The sequence below is a fragment of the Gymnodraco acuticeps genome, unplaced genomic scaffold, assembly GCF_902827175.1.
Source record: "Gymnodraco acuticeps unplaced genomic scaffold, fGymAcu1.1, whole genome shotgun sequence".
NCBI lineage: Eukaryota > Metazoa > Chordata > Actinopteri > Perciformes > Bathydraconidae > Gymnodraco > Gymnodraco acuticeps.
In genome coordinates, this window is record NW_022990051.1 from 288,415 (window position 1) to 311,541 (window position 23,127).

The window sequence follows — 23,127 nt, forward strand, 5'->3', positions numbered from 1 at the left end:
TTCTGTGCTAATCTTATAAAGTGAGTTATAAAAACTGGCTATCTAGGATATGACTTTGTGCAAGGAGAAATCAAACTGTAACATCCTAAGAGTGGAGAGGAGAGAGGAAACCAACACCGTGCAGCTTGCCCTATCCTCTTTAAGGTTGATCTATCTGCGAGGTGTGTGTCTGTGTGTCTGTGTGTGAGTGTGAGTCACACACCAACTACTCCCTCCTTAAGACAGTAAATTAAGGCTCCTTTCAATCTCAGGGTTTATCTTATTCCACTCTAATCAGTATATTGATCTGACCGGCGAGCGCCTGACTTAGACAAGAGAGCCAGTGTAATCCTTAAGACCATTCACATCCTGATAGTGTGGTTCAAGGTTGTATACACACACCCAACCACAGCAGCATACTGTAACAAACCACACACATCACTATTGAGAGCCACGTACCGAGGCTGAACTAGCCAATGTGTCAGACACATATCCTGATTTCTTTCTGGGGTACAGTGTATCTATAAGATTAAATGATAAGGCTACCAATATTGTAACTGTCAACAAATCCTATTAAAAGACCAAAACTCCATACGTTTTAGTCCATGTCTCAAAACTTTCCTTACCAGTCTGTGGCACTGACCCCAATCCTGACCTTTCATATCAAAGGTCTTTAAAAAATGGGTGTACTTTCACTTTTAAAAAGGACAAACCATTTCTTCACGGCTGTGCAATATGTTTTTTTTAACAAAAGTTAGCAAAGAGAAGTAAAGAGTGCATTTTTCAAGGTCACATACTAGCTGCAGATGTGGTGGGCTAGTCAGTAGTTATAGCAGTAGAACAACATTTGTGTGATCAGCTGAGAATGAACTGCAAGACCTATGTTCATCATAATAAAGGGATTTCAAAGTGGAATGGTGTTGCTTTTTAGAGAGCAATGGGGGTCTGTCACATGCCAATCTATAATAACTATAACTTAGAAACATTTATTAGCATGATCAATTCATTTTGAGTTAAAGTCTTTAGCAGTAAAAGAAAAAATAGAATTTGAGCAGAATGTGAATGTGTGATGGAGCTGAGGTCAGATGACAAAAAGCGTTGGAGTTTGTGCTTACGTGGGTAGTCTTTTGGATGACTCTTTTCTGACCAGTTCCCGAAGAAGGTGACTCTGTACTTTGCTGTTCCACAGGCACAACAGTTGAGCAGAGGTTTCTCTGTAACGTCTCCATACAGGGATTCTGTACAGTAATGATGGGAAAAGTAAAAGAGCCAGAGAGAAATACAGAAGACTGTGAGATAGAGAAATTGCTCATTAGTAGATGAGAGTTCTGCCCTTCATATAGGAGATGGGTGGTTTAAGAAAGAGGGGAGCCGAAAGGAGGAAAAGAGAGACGGCATGAGAAATAGGGAGGATGTGCAGCATGGTTATTTGTATCTGTTGCAGTGTGACATCCAATGTCATGCACAGTCAGGGGGTCACACTCATTTACAATCATTCACATGCCGGAGCATAACGACAGAGAGGACTGCTCCTGCATCAAAATGGACAATAGAGTAAGAAAAAGACAAAAGGAGACTGTAAGTGGGAAGGGAAATGGGTAACAGCAGGGAGATTGAAGAAAAAAAAAAAGTATGGTAAATTATTTATTCCATGTCAATAAAAAGAAGCCTACCTTTCTCACACATTCGCTTCGTGAGAGAGCCTTCATCCTGGAAATTGATTATCCTCTTCTGCACAATGCTCGCCCTGCACAGAGAACAAAATAGATAAAAGGCAATGAGAAGTGATTTTTGCCAAGGCCAGTTCAAAAGCAAGCATAAGGTGCAAAACTATGAGTGACAACAGGAAAAGATAATGACAATTTTCGAGGCACTGTGAGGTTTTAAAAATAAAGACCAGACAACTAGCAGCAGCGAATGTGGAAATGCTTGGCTTTTAAGATGTGAACAGTGAAGTGTAGCAGGTGGAACAGGTGCAGAGTTATTCATAATCATTTTCCTCACTTCTAAAAGCAGGTATCAAAGCCCACAGGGAAATTGCTAAATCAAGCTGTCTTTCAGACCCAGGCATTCAATGTATCATACAAAGACCACAACAAGTATGCATCAGCATTAAGATGCAAGTACATCAAAATGAGAGGCTGAAAGGCTAAAGAAAGTAAGACATCAACTAAACTAGAAATGTCTGCATTTAAGAGACCCTATGGCACTTTGTAAGAAACATTTGCAGAAATGCACAGGCATACTATATAGTAGGCTGCGTCAATAAGAACTGATTGACAGGCCGACATTAACGCTCCTCAAAATGTGAGGCCTGGCAGAGGGGAGCGCTGTAGATTGAGCTGTCTGAGAGGCTTGTTCTACCCGGTGGTGGAGAACACAGGTCTGAGAGGGGCCTTGACATGCAAATCAGCCTCAAACTAGTCTTTTCAGAGGCCAACAGACTTGAGAAAACAACAAGAGAAAACAAGCCTTCAGGCATTTAACTTCCTCACAAACACCAGCCTTGGCTGCAGGCAGGTTTCCATGGGGATAAAGCCCAACAATGAGATGCTGGATGGAGGTGCTGGGGGGGTTAAGGTCTGATCCAGATGGACCCTGTCCAGCTGGACTGTTTCGATAGCATTTATTCTGGGGTATCAAACTAAGCTGAGCTGTGCTCCATTGAGCTGAGGTGATCCCAGAACCAGATCCTCACTGTGAGAAAAATATATAAACCTAGATAATGAGAGAAATCTGATATTCATTCACCAGAAAAATGTGTTAAACCTCACAAAACTTAATTCACAATTGTATAGAGTCATTTACTGATATGAATCAACTGTTTACATTAATGGACCCTTTACATTTCTTCAAGTTGGCCTTTAAAATACCTATTAATACCCATCTATTTATTAACTACAAATGTACAAAAATATACAAGTTTTTTAAATATCAATGGACCTCAATGCATGTATTTGGATCCAGAAACTCTCTAACTTTTAATGTTACGTTTGCTCACAAGTATGCTAACATCACATTGTCTATTCTTTTATCATTTTTAAGCTTACATTACAGTTTGAGTGTAAGCCTTGTGTGTGAGCGATATCTACCAACAACTAAAATAACCAAGGATCAAAGAGCAAAAGGTCATTCTTCTAAAAAAATGGAAGAAACAAGAAGTAATCATTGGAAGTCTTCCATTTCAAACGAACATGTTCGAGTCAGGTCACATCCTGCTCACTGAGAGCAGGAACATGATGGCAGGTCTGCCTCGGGATGAGAGGGTGTTCAGGTCATAAATCACACAATAAGGTCTCATACTCTCTACCTTCTCCTGATAACCCTCATCAGAATACTGTCTTACATACACCACTACATTCAGAGAACAGAATGATAGTACATACATCAAATTGATACACATATTGAAATATCATTTTCTTGCAGGCGTTTATACCAAGAAGATGAGAAAGAAAAATAAACTGAAAATCTAATGATAAGTATTCGTCCTCAAACCATCTTGAGTTAAATAACCCTTTTTGTTAATCACTTCAACATGCTACTATTCTCCAACTCATGCAACATTTTTCCGTATCGCAGAAAATCACAGAAACAAACGTCATTTATTATTTCACATACAGTACATTGACACTTCAGTCACTTGGTCTTATACCAATATACCATTAACCTCATCCACACACACTTGTATTCTCATCATCATCATTCTTTCTCTCATGCATACTATGAGTATAATGGTGTATCTCAGAGATCATGATGGTGTGTGAAAGATCAAGCATGATTTATAGCCAAAACGGACTCTCATAACGTGGATGAAATTATTGAAGGTAAGCGACACCAGCAGCACATCTCTAATTGTTCACACTTTAATTCAATCTCACCCCAATTTCACATATCTTCCTGAGAGAGAGGAGCACACTCTGCTTGATTGTCTGGCCGGTCCGGGAAAGTGGGCAAGCAGTGAGGCAGAGTAATGCTTATTTAACATCCAATTTAAATTCTATCTCACCTTTGCCGGATCCACACCACCACCGATCCCAATCAACCCTAAAAGTGCACATGATTTTTAATGTGTGTGTGGGAGGGAGGGAGGGAGTGAATATGCATTCTTGAGAGCTTAAAAAAATAGACTTAGAGTAAAGGCTGGAAAAGGAAGGAGAGGTGAGAGAGAAGAAAAAGGGCAGATAGAGTTTGTCCTTTCTATGGTTATGTCTCCAACTGCTTGAATATCGTTAAAATAAGATTAATTAATTATTATTTTTGTTCTATGTGCAGATCTACAGCCAGAGATTAAGATTACTATCTTAAGTATCTGCTGCTACAAACATAACTTTCAAAAAGGAATTATTTAGAGATACTACACAAATGTACTTCACAAAGCAAATTCACATTCATTTCTGTGGTCTGTTTTGACTATAGTGGCCTGTCTAAATCCTCCTTGATCTGTCCTATCGCTGTGCTGATGATATTCACAGAATTTGACAACTGCATGTGGTTTTGACATTATGATCACTGATACACTGTCTCACTCAGACAGCCCATCAGAACACATCGCACTACCCTCCATATTGCACGCCAGAGGCGGATGACAAATAAATTGCTTCCTATCCACAAATGGAAAGATAAAAGATAGTGGGCAACTTCAATGGCAACTGTAATATATAGATTACATTTAGATGTTATTTACTCTGGCTCCAACCATAAGGAGTGACAATAATAATAACTCCTGACTAGAGTTCTACTCCCTTAACTGCAGGTCATGTTTGATTTCATCACGAAGTCCCCCTAATGAGAAAAATGGAAGCCAGTTATTTTCATTCCAATTAGACATAAAGCTAAACATTTGATTAAGAAAACAATTGGCTGAAAAGATAGACAAAATCCCTCTTTTCTAAAACTTGCTGTGAGGGAGATCTGATAGTGTATGAGAACACTGTGAACAACAATTAGTGGAAGTGAGATTGGGACATTTACAAGGACCCAATAAAATAAAAGCATTTAGCAATCACTTATATACCATTTCCAATCAGCAGTAGAAAAGCCCTACTACAAACAGATAATGATGAGGAAACAGCACTAAAAAGCAATCATTTAATGATTTCTTCAGGTTGATTAGTTTTGTCTGTTGTGCCTCTTACTAGCGTTGGGTTGCACAGCCAGTTTAATTTTGTGGTTTCCAGTTGGCAGAACCTTGATTTATTGAACTAAGAGCCTTAAACACAGTATTTTAAGTTACATGCAACTCCATGTAGCCTTTCGACGTATTATCAGCAATGCCAGTGAGTAGATTTAGGCTTTGATTTCCAGATTCTGTACACTCACTCATACACATTAGCCTTACTTTCACACACTACTATTCTCTGTCACATACACCGCTCTCAGTTTCCCTTGGCATGATGTTGTTAGTGCAGGGGTAAGTTCCACAAAAACACCCAGGAGAACATTGAGCGATATCAAATATATATATTTTGTTAAAACAAGAGTGGCGGGGACCGTTATGAAAAAAAAACCCGGCCTGATTTGTTTTTAGAATATAAGAAAGCTTAAAATAACTGGATTAGATGGTAAGCTTTTCAAAGTCAGAGCTCTGAGTTCAGGAGTTAAAACGAGCATCCTTGCCTGACCCTATCATCACGGACCAATCTTAGAAAAAACCAGACCACAAAGCTGTCTTTCCATCTAAAAGACAGCAACTGCCCGTCAATTATACTCTAGCAAACCACTCGGGAGTCTTGGGACAACATTTGAGTCACAGAAGCGTTTTCACAGAAACACACATGCCACACACACATGCCACACACACACTTCTAATTGCATGGCCAGATGTTGTTTTTAAATAATATGATATTTTACATGCATGCACACTGACCAATATCTTTTAGGATACAACATGAATTTAAAAACAAATATTACCCCTGCCTATAGTGCTAATGAAAATGTCCCCTCTGATATTATCTATAATATTAGCAAACATTTCACATTAGTATGATTCATTCAGTGCGGACAACACAATAAGCACTCTTGTTTCCCTGTGGGTATAGGCTGCACCATAACACAGTCATAGAGTGTACTAAGTATGTATTTCCTTCCTTATTGTTTACAGGGAAAAAAACACACTTGTCAGTTACATGGAGGAGTTAAATCTCCTAATTAGACTTAATTTAGACTTGGGTGTTGTTGCGGCACTGAGGCATACAAAAGCCTTGTCATCTTTACGCTAGAAGGTGATGGAAAACTCTACGGAAAATACCCACTCCCACCCTGTGATCATGACTTTCAGAAACTTCTCTTTTGAACTCTCACATTCTCCCTCCCCTATTGTCTGTGCCCTAGTATTACTACATCAACATTTTAGCACTTTCATGCATCTCTTTCGAGGCTGTGCGCTCACTCGCACTTTCAACTTTGCCGCTCTATCCTTGTGCTTAATTCAGTACAATTCTGCCACCATCCCACTCGACTCTATGAGGACAGCAGAAGTACCGTACGACATGATGTTCTGCGAGAAGACAAAGACAACACCACAGTGGAGATGAAAACGAGGAGACGGATAAAAGAGAAGAAAAGGCGAAAGCGAGGAGCAGAAAGAAGGGATTTTACAGTGAGAGAGTTTATGTGAGATCTCAGAAGTTATTGAGAAGGCAAACCATGAAGATACTCCTGAAAGATAAGGTCACAAATAGAAAAACATGTGTTTCTGTCACATTATAACCTGCATTATTAAATAAGAAATGCAACCTTTTAATCTTCCCTTTGTTTGAGGAACAGCAGATAAATAATGCATTGATCAAAAGGCCTTGTGACTCACAGTCCCTTAGTGCCTCTCCACCTCGTGTACTGTCATTATTTCCCCACAGCACTGGATTAATGAATGGATTCCTACCATGATCGGTCTTCAGCTGAACATGACTACTCTTCTGTATCCAAGCAAGCCCAGAGAACACAAAGCAGCAGGGTTGATCCATGTCAATCATCCGTATGACTAATAAAGGTAATGAATAGTTTATGAAGCCAAGTGGGAATGGAAATTTGTATTTAAGTCTGATTAGCTTGGGGGAAGGGATGTAATGAAACTGATTTACTCTACATGTGGAATTTGAGTTATGCTGGTAGCGCAGCTCGCAATCCCAGAGAGCACTTGTACTTTAGATTAAATAATTAAAACTTAAATGTAACTGTATGACATGATTGAATATAAGCAGATAACCAATGTAGAAACATTTAGTTTAAAAGAAAGCCTTTTTCATCCTCTCTTGCATGAAAAGTAACTCTCACTATCAATATTCACTCAGTTTCCAGTTTAGTAAGTAAACCTAGCTAAAATAATTGAAGTCCAATGAAAAAGTCTTGCAATAAATCAGGATGATCATTTTGGGAGATGTAGCTTGTTGCGCTGTCGAGCTGTTTGATTTGGAGGGAGATTGTTATTTAGTCTACGCTTGTTGATATAACATGCTACCATATAATATATTCCTATAATCAAAAATTGAACAACACAAAATGTTGTGGCTTCCTTCAAAGTGGAAACAAAACACATGTATCGAAAAAGTATGCCTTGAACATTTTCAGCAAGAGTTCAACATATCATAAATATATCATATTGGGAGCAGATGTGGCGCAGTGGGCTAGTGACAATGAATTATTATTAATATAATTATCAAAACTGTCCTCTTCTAGACTAAAAGTTCTAGGCCCGTCCACACAGCGGCGTGCGTTGAAGCTTCAACGCTTCATGCCCATTCACTTTGAATGGGTTGACGTCACGCTTCGCCGAACTGCATTGTGGGAGCAAAGCGTAGCTTTTCTCGCGGTGCTCGCTGCAAAAGTTGAGCAATGTTCAACTTTTGAAGCTTCGACGGAAGCGTCAGCCAATCGATTCATATGCCAGTACAAGCTCTAGCCAATCAAACCGCTGCTTGTGTGTCCGGGGCGGGAGATTCAGGTGATTGGTTGTTGGTCTAGCTTCAGACATGCCCGCCGGCAAGCGACAACGCACGCCGCTGTGTGGACGGGCCATTAATCTGTAAGCAGTAATGCAGGGGGAAATAAATGACATCAACAAAATAAATGTCGATAGAAAGGTGCAGCCCCACTCTCCACTTTACTGAACCTCTCAAAGCATAATGAATAACGGCCCCTACACATGGCGGCGTGCGTTACCGCTTGGCGGTGGGCGTGTCTCAAGCTTGGGGATTTTTTACGAACAACGCGACCAACAACCTATCACATGAATGTCCCGCCCCGGACATACAAAGCAAAGCATTCATGCTACATCCATGCTGGCTAAATATACTGTCTATGCTTGCTAGCTGTCCATTCAAACGAAGTACACTGGATATAAACTCCCCAAACAGGCGAAAACCTACCAGTTTCACCCACTGTCTCTGCCACCTCCCCCCATGCCTGGCTCCTCCGGTTTGTATCCCTGTATGTAAAGAGGGACTGGTCATATAGTACCGCCACGATCATTTTCTCCTCCATTTTTTGACATATGGGAAATAACTGCGGTCTGGCTCTCCCAACATACACGCGGTTTGATTGGCTAGCGCTTGTAATGTCAGATTTGCATACGCGGGATTTGATTGGCTGACGCCTCCGTCTAGGTGGCAAAAGTAGAACATTGCTCTACTTTTGCAGCGAGCACCGCGAGAGAAGCTACGCTTTGCTCCCACAATGCAGTTAGGCGAATCGTGACGTCACCCCATTCAAAGTGAATGGGCAGAAGCGTTGAAGCGGCAACGCACGCCGCCGTGTGTAGGCTCCGTAACAGTTCAACGTGTCTGGGGACCTGTTAAACTGAAAGTGAGGTCTTCCAGCAGGACTGTGTATTGTACAACTTAGTGTGCGAACACATCATCAGTTGTGGTTTACATACTTAATGGAGAGACAGCCAGAGCCACTGGGGGGTGCAGTCCAGAACACCTGGATGCTGGTGCGTCTGCGAGGGGTGCTCTCTGTCACAGCAGGGGGGCAGTTGGTCATGAACTGAGTTTCCTCCTCATCAATTATCTGTAAATGCACACACACACACAGATATTAGTGATTTAAAAGATTTCCTCAGACAAGACTCCAAAAGCACTTTCTACATCAGCATGTGATGGAGTTGGACCATTTTACATTAAATTCCTAAAACAGAAATAAAATTAGCAGCTTGAAATGACATTCATTTTACATCTTCAGGACACATTGATCGATTTAACCCAAAATTATCTCAAAATGCATAACATGACAGCTGTTGTACAACAAAGACAGCTATTGTGTTGAAATGAATGTAATCCTCAGTACTGTTTCAAACGCAAGTGGAAGTGTTGAGCAGGAATGGGCAACTTTGATGGTGGTGGGGGCCACATAATTGATGTACTGGCCACCAGGGGGCCTCAGATTCACTTGGAACACACACACACACACACACAAATTCCATGTATTGTATGTAATTATTAACAAATATACTAATGGCGCGTTTCCACTGCAGCGGGGTAGCCCCGTTTAAGCGTCCCTAAGCGTCCTCGCTCTGGCCTCGGGCTGCCTCGCTGGCCGACCCAGGCCGTGGCGCATTTCCATTACAGTTTAGGACCTGGGCTAGCAACGCAGTGTAGGCGGGGCGATCGGCTTTGTTTTTGTTCACATTTCGAGTTGTTCCGTCGAGCTCCCGCTGGATTTTATCATCCCCAATGAGATGAAGGAACGTCGTCACCTCCTCGGTCGACCACGGTGTGCTTTTCTTAGAAGTAGCCATTTTTGTAGCTCCTCCGTTTACAAAATGCTGTTTATAAAAATGCTGCAAGCTTGCTTCTAGATATATATGCGACGCTAGGGATGAACTCGCGCGCAATCTTTTGACGATTCTCTCTGACCAATCAGCAGTCGAGAGTGTTGACGTCACTAGTTCAGCCCTGGCCCTGGTCTGAGGGAACCACGATTTTATGAGGCCGGAAAAAGAGGGAAAAAGTACCCGCTGGCCGGTACTAGGCTATATGGAAACGCCACCAAAAACCGGCCTGGCCGCTTGAGGACGGTTAAGGACGCTTAAACGGGGCTACCCGCTGCAGTGGAAACGCGCCATTAGTCTGACATCTTCATTGACATTTTACAATCTTTCAGCTCACTAAACTAATATCAGTTCACAGAAATGTTATTTCATTTTTACAAGTGGCATGTTTGTATTGAACAGGTTATTTAACAGTGGAATAAAACTATTTTAAACTATTGGAAAGCATGGGAAATATGTGTGCATTGAGATTGACATAAACATGAAGTCATGAACACTAACCCAGACATTAGTTGTCTAACTTGAACCTAAGACACTTGTAGGATGTCTCTGCATTCCCCTTATTCCACAATAAGGGGAATGTCAACAAAGACACCTGTCAACCCGCACTCTGCTGTTCCTCAGCGCCGCTCCCCCACCCTCCTGCTGAAATTATGAATGAAAAGCGTATAGTAATCATATATAACACGGCAGGGTCCATGACAGTTTGTTTTCATCTGATTTCAAATAAACAAAGTCTTGGTTTTTAGAATATTAAACTTGTTTCGCCAAATTCAGATGATAAATACAACTTTTAAGCTTGTAAAGGCATAATTACAAGCGGTAACTTAACGTCACAGCAGGCATAACAACAGCCGGTGTTTCTTGTGAGTGTTTCCCCGGAAAACAAACCCAATAGAGGCGAAGTCCCTCCCCTTCCGGTGGACCTCCATGGGACCTTATTTTGGAAAAATTATGTATTGAAGTCAATGGAGAGAGAAAGATTATCTTTCGATCCTGTTTGAATTGTGCCACGAATTACACAAATGTTTGTCAATTTAAAAGATAATTTTGCAAGTACATTTTTTTTTTAAATGTGTCGTAAAACTGTGAAGTAACACATTTTTTTGTGTGAAATGCTCAATCTCTGGTCTCGCACACGTCACCAACACCAAGATGGTCGTCACGTTGGCACATTTGACCTCTTTCTTTCAGAATAAGGCGAAAAGTATTAAAAGAGGTGAAAATCACTTCAAGTCTGGGCATGTTGAGAGCTGTGCATACACACAAGGGGAGTTAGTCGGTTCCGTAAGAGCCAGCATGCGGGACCGGCTTTACAAGGTTTCGGTGAGTAACACGAGTGTAATGTGTAACGTTAATGACATCACTTATGTGACTCTGGGATTTGTAGTATTTCTAGTTGCGTATTTTTCATAGTCTTATATGTCAACAGTTTTACGACAAACTGTGACTTTTTTGACATGGAAATTATTTTTTAAGATTGACAAACATCATATGCGTAATTCGTGGCACAATTCAAACGGGATCGAAAGATAATCTTTCTCTCCCAATTGACTTCAATACATAATTTTTCCGAAATAAGGTCCCATGGGGCGGAAGTAGAAGGGCGGGACTTCACCACTCTATACACACAAACGTGTCACAGATTATTTTGCGGTATTTGAAATCATGTACGCAGCTCGCGACGTAACTAGGAGTCTAGTGGATGGTATCAGTACTACAATTATTATTTATTTTTTATTAATTACGTTGTTTATAAATTAATCTGATGGCCCCCGGGCCGCCATTTGCCCATCCCTGTGTTAGAGCATCCAGAAGTTAATTGTCCACCAATTGGTCACAAAATTAAACTGAGAAAGGATTAACAGAAAAGAAGAGAAGCAAAAAACCTTCTCCCGGATTAAATATGTTTATTATTATTCAATCATCACTGTTTTTCTTGTGACATACTGGATGCTTTTTCAGTCTGTTAAAAATGAAAAAGCTGTTAAACTCACAATCATATCCATCTCGGTTCAAGGATTTTATTAGTCATACGTACATAGCTACAGTGTAGTTATGACGATGAAAATCTTAGGTCACAGGCTCCTCCAACAGAGCAACACAATAAAAACAGAAAAACAGAAAAAATAGCGCAAGTGAATACAAAAAGAAAAATAGTGAAATAGTGCAATAAGAGTCTATATACAAGTGATTGGAATATGATATATTAGATCAATAATTTCTAAATTGTTGTTTCTAATCTGTAAATATAAGTAGATGTTAAGGGGTCACAAGTCAAAAAAAAGTTGGGAACCTTTGTATCAGAAACAGAGAGATAGGAGATTTTAATGTTTCCAGTCTTGGTAATAAATAATCTGTCATTTTCAGCGTGTTGGAGACAAGGACACAAGCTCCTTCAGACCTTCCAGTATAAAATAAACTGGTTAAGGCATTTGAGACCAAACAGCACAGTAATTAATCCAGTCGAGTGAATGGATGAGACTACTTCCACTTTTCATATCATATGATTCTATGGCTGCAGGTCTTGATACTGAGGCGACTTTCCTTGTGAATTAAAGTACATTTAATTGAATCAATACTCAGATTGATCAGGAAGTCAACGTCTGGACGCCCAATCATGACCCTATCCCTGTGAGCAACATCAAAAATAGTCCCTAGTCTATTTAGGGTCAAACTGAAGGGTCCAAATACATGCTGCCCTCTCTACTCAGGTGCACATCTGAGATACTGAGCATCTCATTGATTTTAACTGGACAGGAAATTAGTAGAGCGGATAGCATGGGGGAGCGCAGCCAGCGAGCTAATGTTCACTGCCCAGGACCAAGGATCTGTTTGATAGGAAGTGACATCAGGGCAGTAAAGAGGCGGACTTTCTCACTCCATAAAGCTGTCAGCAGAGAATTTCCTTTGTCATGCCATGTTATGAATGAGTTCACTCCTAAAGTGGATTGTGTGTGTGTGTGTGTGTGTGTGTGTGTGTGTGTGTGTGTGTGTGTGTGTGTGTGTGTGTGTGTGTGTGTGTGTGTGTGTGTGTGTGTGTGTGTGTGGTGTGTGTGTGTGTGTGTGTGTGTGTGTGTGTGTGTGTGTGTGTGTGTGTGTGTGTGTGTGAGTGAGAGAGTAAGAGAGAGAGGAAGAGACAGAGTTAGGAGGGGAGCTTGGGGCTGTGTGTGTTTGTGTGTGTACGCGTGCAGTGCATGCGTGCAGTGCATGCGTATGCAGCCTCGCTTGGTCTGAAGGATTATACAACCCCCCCTCCATGTTCCCATGGTTTCTAACAAGCATCCTGGGGTGGTCTGACTGGACTTCAACACATGTTAAAACCAGAGAAGTCTCAAGGGAATGTATAAAACACCATCTGCAAAAGTGAAAAAAGGACCCAAAAAATCTAAACGTACCTAAGAGCCATTTCTTCTTTTACGTGTCTGATTCCAAATGTCCAAATCTGGTATCAATAGAAGGATAGTGAGTGTAGGGAAATGAGAAAAATATGTGCAAAAATGTTTTGTCTCTGGGTTTTGCATGAATTTGTGCATGAGCATAAGTGATTGGCTCGACATTAGCTGCTGGTCCGACCCTAATAATAACAATAAGATAAATGGGAAATAGCTTTGAGTAAATTAAACGGAACAGTTAGCACAGAGGACACAAGAAAAACATCTCTGTTGCCCTAATATAAGATTATCCTTGTGGACAAATTATGTAAAGGTGGTGCACTAATAACCTCAGTTCTGTGTTTGTCTACGGTTATGTCATATGTTGCACCCAGAGTGGCACCAATTTCCCCCCTCACATAGCCACATTTGCCTTTTCTTGTTCTATAATCTTACCCTGCTGAGGTGTAATGTCTCATCAGACCGTGCCAGCATTGCCCGCTGGTTACGCTCTTGCCAACAAACACATACACACACACACACAGTGGCAACTGACCTTCCCAGAAAGCTCAATAAAAGTGCTTTTCATCAAGTCGGGAGCTGTTCTGAGACGGCTGAGATGGGGCACACCAACAGATTTCAAATGAGCTGTATGTTAAATAAACCCTGACGTTTTCTGTTGCAGCTTCTTTTTTTCTTTCTTTTCTCTCAATGCCTGGAGGCCGGCCCACCCAGGGCTCTTTCAGATTACTGTGTGTGCCTCTGTGTGTGTGTGTACTTTTTTATAAAATACAAAGAACATAAAAGACTAACAGAGCAGGTGATGATAGAGGGATATCTATTTGGACAGCAGTTTATTTTTACTGCGCTGTCACAAAACAGGAGATCATCTGATGCAGCCGTGAAAGAGACCGTCAGCTTCTAAAAACCTAGCAGATGTCTAATCAAAGGCGGGCGCCAGTAATGACATATATATTCTGTTTACTTTTGATGCTAACATCTAAAGACTATGTTCACCATAGACTGTATGATGGTCACACATATATCTATTATTCTCTTTGCACACTCATGCTGCTTTCCAAATAGCATCATTTTTCTATTTACTTTTAGTATGTACTGAAGCCGTCCTGACAAAATACTTACTGTTCCCATGCAGGGTTATTGGGAAATAGTAATTTCTCAAAACATTGCACCTTGAACTTTAATCCTCTTGCTTATAAATCCACAGAGCAAAAATGTATGGGTTAGAGCAGCCAGAAAAACATGCTGGAAAGCGTAGTGCAAAATGCAACAGCATACATACTAAATAGTATTTGTATTGGAACACACCCTCAGTCTGTCTCATATACGTGTGGAACGCAAAGTTACTGAACGTGACTAAATGATGTAGTGCTTCTCATCTTTTACTGCTGAGGTTTATCACCCTGTCACACGCGCCACACTCCGCCAAAGGGCTAAGGAGCACGCTCAAGGCTGGCACTAAATAACAACAGCATGAAATCAATTGCAAGGACAAATAAAAGAGGAAAAAAAATTGCCGGTATTGGCGCTGGGTGATGGCAGGACAAAAAAATATTCCTGTTTTATGTCAACACTAACAGGCTTCTCCACTCCCTTCACTGGCTGCCAGTGGCGGCAAGAATCCACTTCAAGACGCTGACTCTGGCCTACTAAACTGTGAAGGGATCCTTCCTACATCCAGGACATAGTTAAACCTTACACTCTAGCCCGTGCACTTCGCTCTGCATCAGCCAATCGGCTTGCTACTCACTCACTGCAATTTGGACCCAGGTACCCCTCAACTGAATTTAAAAAAAATGATCTACCCATTGATATCAGGACAGCAAAATGTCTGCTTATCTTCCGTCACAAACCGAATTCCCACCTATTTCCCTTGTTTCACTTTAGCCCATGTTTAACTAATGCAACAGCACTTCCAATGGTTTGGCTTATTTGAAGCGTATATACTGTATATCTGCACATTTTTATTGTTGTCCTTAGTTTGTATCTTTATGCTTTATTGCACTTCAGTTAATGAAATGTAATGTAATGTGACCATAGTCAGGGCTCAAGTTCACAGAGAGTGCAACAGCAGCAGGGATCAGAGAAGCCTGAGGGATGCTTTGAGCAACTCCCAGTGAATTGTACATGTTTAATAAAATAATAGGGTTATGTGGTAGGCAACAAAAAAAAAAACTTTAAAAAATTGCTCTTTAAAAGGTCTGCCATTAGAAGAAATATGATCTCAAGTTTTTGGCAGGACCCGTAATTGGGCATTAAACTTTATGTGTGGCTTAATTATTATTTTGTAACTACACAGTGGTATCACCATGGTCTACTGGTTTTACTGTTCTAAACTAAACTCAAGCTAAAACCAATTCCTCAGTTCTTTGAAAACAGGATATCATCTTGAGTAGTCTAAGATCTTTGAGATTCTTAAACAGCAGCCTAGATCTGGTTAAATAAATACTGGCAGGAAGAACAAAAAAGTGGAACAAATTCCAAAGTTATGAATGCGATGTTATGACTATGATACTCATAGTGTAGTAATACACTTTGAATGCATATGTATAGCATATATGACCATTACAGTACATTATGCGTATGTATAGAATAATACCTTTAAGACATTCATATTTATATTACATGATTATCCTTACTTAACCCCATCAATCAATTATGTCCTTCTCTCTAACACTCAACTCCTCACACTGCATTATAATTACAAAGGCCTCACATATTTGTCCACTTCACACATGCCAGCTTTCTTGCCTTCTCTCTCTCCTTTTCGCACTCTTGCCCTCACTTTTTTCCCTGCTTACAGTACTCCAGCTTGGCCTGTCAGTGTAAAATTGTTATTAGCCTCTTGACTACATACATTGTACACTTCCTACATGTGTGAACCGTATGCCTGCTTGTGGGCACACTCCTCCCAAAGTACCAACCAAGTGTATAACCTGAAGAGCAAAGCTACCTGGAACTGAGCGGAGAGCATGATCTTTTCATATGATATACAGTGCCTATTAGAGAGGTGAGAATAATCACACTTTTACTGTGAAGACAGGAGGGCTGTGCGAAGAAAATCTGTCAAGACCCCCATCCCCCAATCTACAGTAAGATCTGTCTATTTTTTTGTTTTCTCTCTTTTCATACACGCCATGCACAGTGCTTGTGCTGGAATCAAAAGGAATGATGGTATGAAGGATTAACCTTTAAGTACCTTGCTTTAAATACAGGTCAGGCAGACTATAGGTCAATGTATCCAATGTACCTGCACTGATAATAGAGTAAAATAAAAATAGGAGTTATTTTCAGATTTTACCATCGGTCATGTGAGTTGCAATCTTACCTGGAAATTTCCAATGTAGTCCGAGTCATTGTCTCCCTCTGTACCCTCTCTTAGGGCAATAAGGGTGAAGCCTCTAAAGTAAGAGGGGCTGGATGCCATCACAGTCACTGGATGGAATCAAACAAGAGTGACAGCAAGCATTAGTTGATGGAAAGAACAATGAGAAAACAATCCCTCTGCTAGCACAAGACTAACGTGGGTTTAATTATCTATCTGTCTGAGAGGTGTTGAATTAAGAACGAATACTGAGTTGAATAAATGTCAAAATATTCTGATATAATTGTAATAATGTCTTTGTCAACGATCAAACATTTTTATAGTTTTTGAGGAGGTAGATCGAGATGGTGTTTTTTATGCAATCCAGCAGAACATAAAAGAATGTCCATTTACAATTGGGGGAAATTAATTAGCCAATGTATTAGTATCTCGAGATAAGACTTTTACACTTCAAAACCACTCACTTCTAGTATAGGTGATTGCAAAAAACCCACCCAGTTATTGGCTTTGGATGATGAATCTATTTATGATGAAATCAGAAAAGAATGGACTAACTGCACAGCAACATATTGTTGAGACCAGAACAGCATGAGCCTTTGAGATTCACACAGCAGATGGCACATGCCCATTAATAGCTCCCTATAATTTCCACTTTGAACAAAAGCTATGAAATTAGGGACTGCTGGCTTTTAGAAAATGAATTGAACCATGAAAGAGAATTGGAAAAAGTATTGAAGAGTTCGCAGAGGGATTTAGCTCCACAACCTTTTAATTTTTGATAATAAAAGAGCTTTTAAGTCGTACTATTTACTCATGGCTGTCAGCTTTGTTTTTTCCTTTACAGTTTAACTTCATCCTTGTTGTGATGCAGGATCATCTCTTTACTGACCACATCGTTTACTTTACAGAGCACACACACTAACGTCGCATCAAAAGTAGACTGTGGAAACTTATATTAAGTTTGCATAGCCGACTGTCCTTGGACTAGTGTTTCTCTCACAATGAACACACAGTCGCAACGCAGTGTGCGTAAATCTGGCGGATAAACACCAACCTCTGTATGTGCTCCCTGGATGATAGGTCTCCGGGTCTCCCTCAACGCGGAGGCGAAAGTCATTGTTGCCCTCCTTCTTATTGCTCTGAGCCCGTAATATCCGACTACAATACCCGTCTCCCTTCCCCACTCTCTCAGAGGGCTCCTCGGTGAATGCAAACATATTGCCCGCTGCCGTGGAGATAAAGCAGAGCAGGAGCAAAAGGCGCGATCGTATCCCGTTTACTGCCATCATGTTAAAGCCAAGTTGATGTGCAGAGGTGAAGGAAATATTTTCAGCGGGAGAAGAGACGTTAGCTTCAGCGCCTGCTTCACTCCTAAATGAGAGCCCAACTTGCAAACTGTCTGAGTAGACTTGTGCACTGCTAGGAGGGTAGATCCATCCTGATGTGAGTATCAGAGAGCGAGGAGGAGGACTGGCTGGGATGCGCTGTGCACTCTCGCTTTACGAGAACTGCACACTGTGTGCCGCTCACACTGAGCAGGAGAGCAGGGGTCCGAGGAAATTACCACAGAGAGGAGTGAGGCTGTGTGGCTGTCTCCAGGGCCACAGCAATTTACAAACAGCCTGCGTGAAGAATACTCTGAACCAACAGACCGGGAACAAAGACAAACATTCCCACCAAATGAGTTCTGCGAGGAGGCAACACGTTTGACATACTTGGACTGAATCACTCACTCAATAATCTGGAGGAAGACACCAAGGCCGTAACCATGGAGTCAACATCGGGGGGGGACCAACAATTAAACAAATAAAAAAGTCATAGAATAGCAATTTTATTTAAAAAAAATTATATCAGTTAGGATATTGTGGGGGGGTGGGACATTTTGAGCGTCTCTGAATATTGGGGGGGATGTGTGTGTCCCAATGTATGGTAAATTCGGCCTTGGAAGACACACACACAGCGACACACAAAGGAATTGATAAAGCCTGCTAAACGGTTGTCTAGGTGACTAATTAAACAACCAGTGATAAGTGTTGAAGTCATGGGCTGCTCACCGGTGAATGCTTCACTCTATATTCAATGTCTAGGGTCACTTGATGTGAGCTGATGAAATATGCACATTGCAACATGATCGATCTCAGTGTGTGAGCATCCACCTTATTCAACACATCAGTTAGATGGCAAAATAACAAGAAGCATTTCCATTGCATTCAAATCCCAGTAAACAGGGGTTTCTAGGGACTAAAGGGAACTGCTCTTTGTAATAAAGGTATTCTGATTCTGATTCTAGGCTATGTAATGATCAACACAAGGAGGGAGATGTTACAGATTAATTAAGTAGGAGAAGTTGGGGACCTTTGCAACAATATGCTTATTTATCCTTTTCAGTAACATTTGAGAACACAGATGCTGTCATGCAAGTGTGGGTTGGAGAGCAACTTGTTTAAAGCATGGACCTTTTTGAGTACAATGGGAGAAACATTTTTTAAATAGCGCAAGTAAAATAATTTGACCACAGAATATAAAGTTCAGCCAGTGTAATATGTGTTTTGTAGCTGCATGTCTCGTGAGAAAATGAAGATGTTGGTCTGTTGTTAGGTTCATCCACCCATTTAAATCAGACTATAACATCTCACTATTTAGATTGAAATTACATTTTGTGCAGGCTTTTGTGATGTCCAGAGGATGGAGATTTCTGGACCTTTTCTCTAGTGACACAATCATTCAACATTTCAATGATGACTAAATACCTACAAAAATGAGATTTTCCGTGTTACGTGCAATTAACAAATGTAAAAAGTCTAACATGCCAAACTAAGATGATGAACATGGTAAACTTTGCTACTCATCGGCATGATTTCTTATGAGCGATGCAGATGTTAGCCTTTAGAGTGAACACAATAACCCCCTGGAAGAGATACATTCAGATCTGTTATAATTGGTTTAGTATAATTCTTGAATAAAACCGATGCAAATTTGCTCTTTATTCTCTGCTTTTAGGTTTCTACTAATCCTGCATTATCTTTTTCAGGGTAACATATGGGCACAAACGCTTTCACATTCACCTTTAGACATTTTAAGATCAGAATCAGTAATCAGAATGTCAATAGAGTTCAGGTACTAGACATGATCATGAACAAGTGCTCTCCATTAGGGAAAGCTTCCTTTGTGACCAGGTATATTGTATAAATGATGAAGAATACTTGAGCATTAGTGAGATTTATCAGGAAATTAATGTGAATTTACCTTATTTCTTGCCATTGCATATTATCCTAGGTTGATTTTTATGATTGCTTTAATGACAGCTGGAAAAAATCTGCCACTTCCTTACAGAGCCCCTCCTCCAACACACACGAACGCGCACATGACCAATGAGGGCACGAGATAAGTTTGTGCACAGATGGAAGGCTGACAGGCAGGTAGGCCATCCAGTTATTTTAGCCGGGCCGACTAAAATGATTGGTCGTGCTTTTTACAGTACTACGGCTTCCACAGATAAAAACCTTTTATGGATTTTTTGTCAAAGCACTTAAGATATTCATTGCTATCAGGATGTTAAGAGCATTCCATGGAATATAACAAAAACAATAGCTGGGGATTGTGGGTAGTGTAGTCTCTTTGGCGCTCCACATTTCAGAGAAAACAAGTTGTTTCTCAGAATTGAAGGGGAAAAACACAAAATCATTGTGCACAATTTAAACCTATCAATGTCGTTTAATTGACAAAGGTAATCTGGTGTTTTTGAGTTGATGAGTAGTGGAGATATCATTGTCAAATCAATCGACAGTAAGGAGAATACTTACTTCCGGGTGTACAATTCTCCGTTATCCAATGGGAATGGACGCTCACATTGCCTTTAAGAGCTGCCGACATAAATGGATGTGGTGCTTCCCTAAGCGTCAAATACCGCTCAAAGCTCTTTGCGTCCGTTTATGAAGCTGAAGGAGCCTCGGCGCGTCACAACTGTACGCCACGGGACCCTGACCAAGCGTCGCTCCTGGACGCTTAGGGAGTGAGAGTGTGTTGCTCGAGCCGGTTTCTCAAACTTACCTACCCCACCTTTAACCATGTGTTGTTTAACTCAGGAACTGATGCCTGGTGATTTGGTGGTGGTTTTAAAAGCTGAACTTTACCCAAGATCTACCACTTAATGCCCGTTTAAGTCCTTTAAATTAGCACAAGTCTGGAAAACATATAGGCAGTGTTTAGACCAAACCATGATGAGACAACCTCCTCACAGGAGACTTTTTATTCAAGTCTCATTAACAGGCTAAATAAAATATTCTCTCCACATCACTTACTGCCTCTCTCTTCTTATCTTCCTCACCTTCTTCCAAAGCATATTGGTTTTGACCGTTGTCTGTTCACCACAGTTCTCCAGTCCCTGAAATAAAAACATGACACGTTACACAACACCGCCACACTGGGTGTGATGTGATAAAAAACAAAAAAGAAGTGTTGATGTAATCCCCCACGTTTCTTTCCCTGTTAATCTTGCACAGAAGGAAGGCTGCATTTTATCCTTTGTGACATTTTCTTGCAACACCTCCACTTTATTTCAGTTCTCAAAAGGGTCAGCGGGCATAAAATGAGAAAGTAACCACTTTTGATGGGCACTGACAAATGGAGAGTGGCTTTGCTCTGTGCATCCACTGCTGGGTTGATGGATGGATGATGGGGGAGGAGAGAGACAAAAACTGGATAGCAGAACGGTACACCAGCAGGTGTCATGAAAGCATTTTGTCTCACAGCCCTGCTGAGCTGAATCTCTTCACATCCTTCAGTCCTCAGGTTACTGCCTGCCTTTTACTAAATATACTCAAAATAAGATCCGCGACATTCTCACTCTCTTTTTAACCAATGGAAGTACAAACGCTGAGGAAAAATGTTGACTTGTGTAAGTACAAACAGCATACAATTATTTTCCAATTACATAGGCCTAAAGACAAGTCAGTCTCCAATTGCTTTGACTGCAATACAGCTTTTTAGAATAAATTTGTATACAATATGTGCTATATCTCTACATTATGGACATTATACTTATTGCAGTTTAATTGTTGTTGCATTTCTTTTGCACGTTCTGTAAAAGAGAACACAATTGTGAGCCAACAAACAGAAGTCTGTAATATGGAATGCCGATGTATATATTGTTTCAGTATAACAGCACAGTTTTCTCCAAACCATTTGAAAAGAAGACAATGTCTTAACGTTTTATTGCTTCGTAACATTTGAGAAGTTTCTTGGGATCAGGGGGATTTGCTGCAAAATCCCAAACCAGTCAGCAAAATCTGAGTGGGGAACTTGAATGAGTTATTAGCTGTCATTCACTCCACAACTATTCTTGATTTGCCCTTGAGTGAGGCACTTAGCCCCCCAACTGCTCCAGATATACTCAGAGGCAATAGTAGTAGACTGTGAATGTAGTGCGTCACTACTACCAGGCAAGAGTGTGTGCAACTGGGGATGAAAAAATCAGCAATGCTGGAAATAGCCTTCAATCTGAGGTGACCTTTTCTGGACAACAAAAGTTATTTAAATCATATTATATTAAAACTGATTTCACAAAAGTAAAAATAATATGTAAAAAGTTTGGGCCTGGTTGACCTGCTGATAAAATGGAATTATATAAAGAAAAATAAGATGAGAGAAAGAAATACCACTAGCTTTGACCTCACTCACTAGACTAGAATAGTATAAATGGTTTTGCTTTCAAAAGAAAACCATTGCAGCATTTACACAAACAGAGACAGACAAACTAAAAGCATAATCGTTTCAGTTCAAGGATTCATGTCTTGAGTTAAAAAACAGAACTTTTCCTCGCCTCCGACATGAGTTTGACAACACATGTGGTCTGTGGATGTGTTAGTATCAGCACATGAGGTTGTTACTGTTGGTCTAGACACCCACTGTGTGTTTTCCTCTGTAGTGATGCCATGGTCTGCGGGTTTCTTCAGAAGTGGTCTCTTCTACTGCCACATCTGAGGGATCAAATCACAGGACAAAAAAACATGTGCGCCCTTTTTGACTTTCATATTACTGAGCACACATGTGCTCAAGTCAAATCTCAGCTTTTTGGAAAGAAATACCTATTTGCTATCTTGCTGAGAGTGATAGAATTAATTTAAATGATGTCTGTTTGTATAGGCCAGCAGGCTGATTTGTTTAGCATAAAGATTGAAACCATGGGGAGAGAGCTAGCCTTGCTCTGTAGGGTAACCAAACCCATCTATAATAATCCTTATATTTATTATAGCGCTTTATCAAAGACTCTCAAAGCGCTTTACAAATACAGATCATACATACATGTAATGGTCATCTACTGTGGACAATACCCACAGGAGCAAATTCGGGTGAAGTGTCTTGCCCAAGGACACAACGGCCTGACGCAGTGGCGCGGGAGCGGGTTTCGAACTGGAGTTCCCCAACGCCCCCTTGATCTGATGATCAAAAGCACGGACCACTGCGCCACCCGTCCCGTCCCGTCCCGTCCCTAAGCACCTCTAAAGCTCACAAATCGACACACTATATCTAATTTGTTTAACCTGCACAAAAATCTTAGTGTAAAATCATGAATTTGCCATTTTGGGATGGTTATATGCAACACATCCTCACTCCCAGGTCGGCCTATGTTGACGTTATGTCAAGTCCCCTGTCGGCTTTTT

At 40.8% G+C, this 23,127-nt stretch overlaps 1 protein-coding gene across 1 annotated transcript in view; it reads right to left on the bottom strand.

Annotated features, from left to right (window-relative positions):
* LOC117545866 (spondin-1-like) overlaps positions 1–18,097 on the bottom strand; it is a 134,874-nt gene extending 116,777 nt beyond the window's left edge. The window contains 5 exon segments of the mRNA XM_034215829.1: positions 1,095–1,217; positions 1,653–1,726; positions 8,852–8,985; positions 16,469–16,575; positions 17,520–18,097. Coding sequence (XP_034071720.1) covers positions 1,095–1,217; positions 1,653–1,726; positions 8,852–8,985; positions 16,469–16,575; positions 17,520–17,754 — 673 coding nt within the window. The 5' untranslated portion in view covers positions 17,755–18,097.
* Between the last annotated feature and the right edge of the window lie 5,030 nt (positions 18,098–23,127).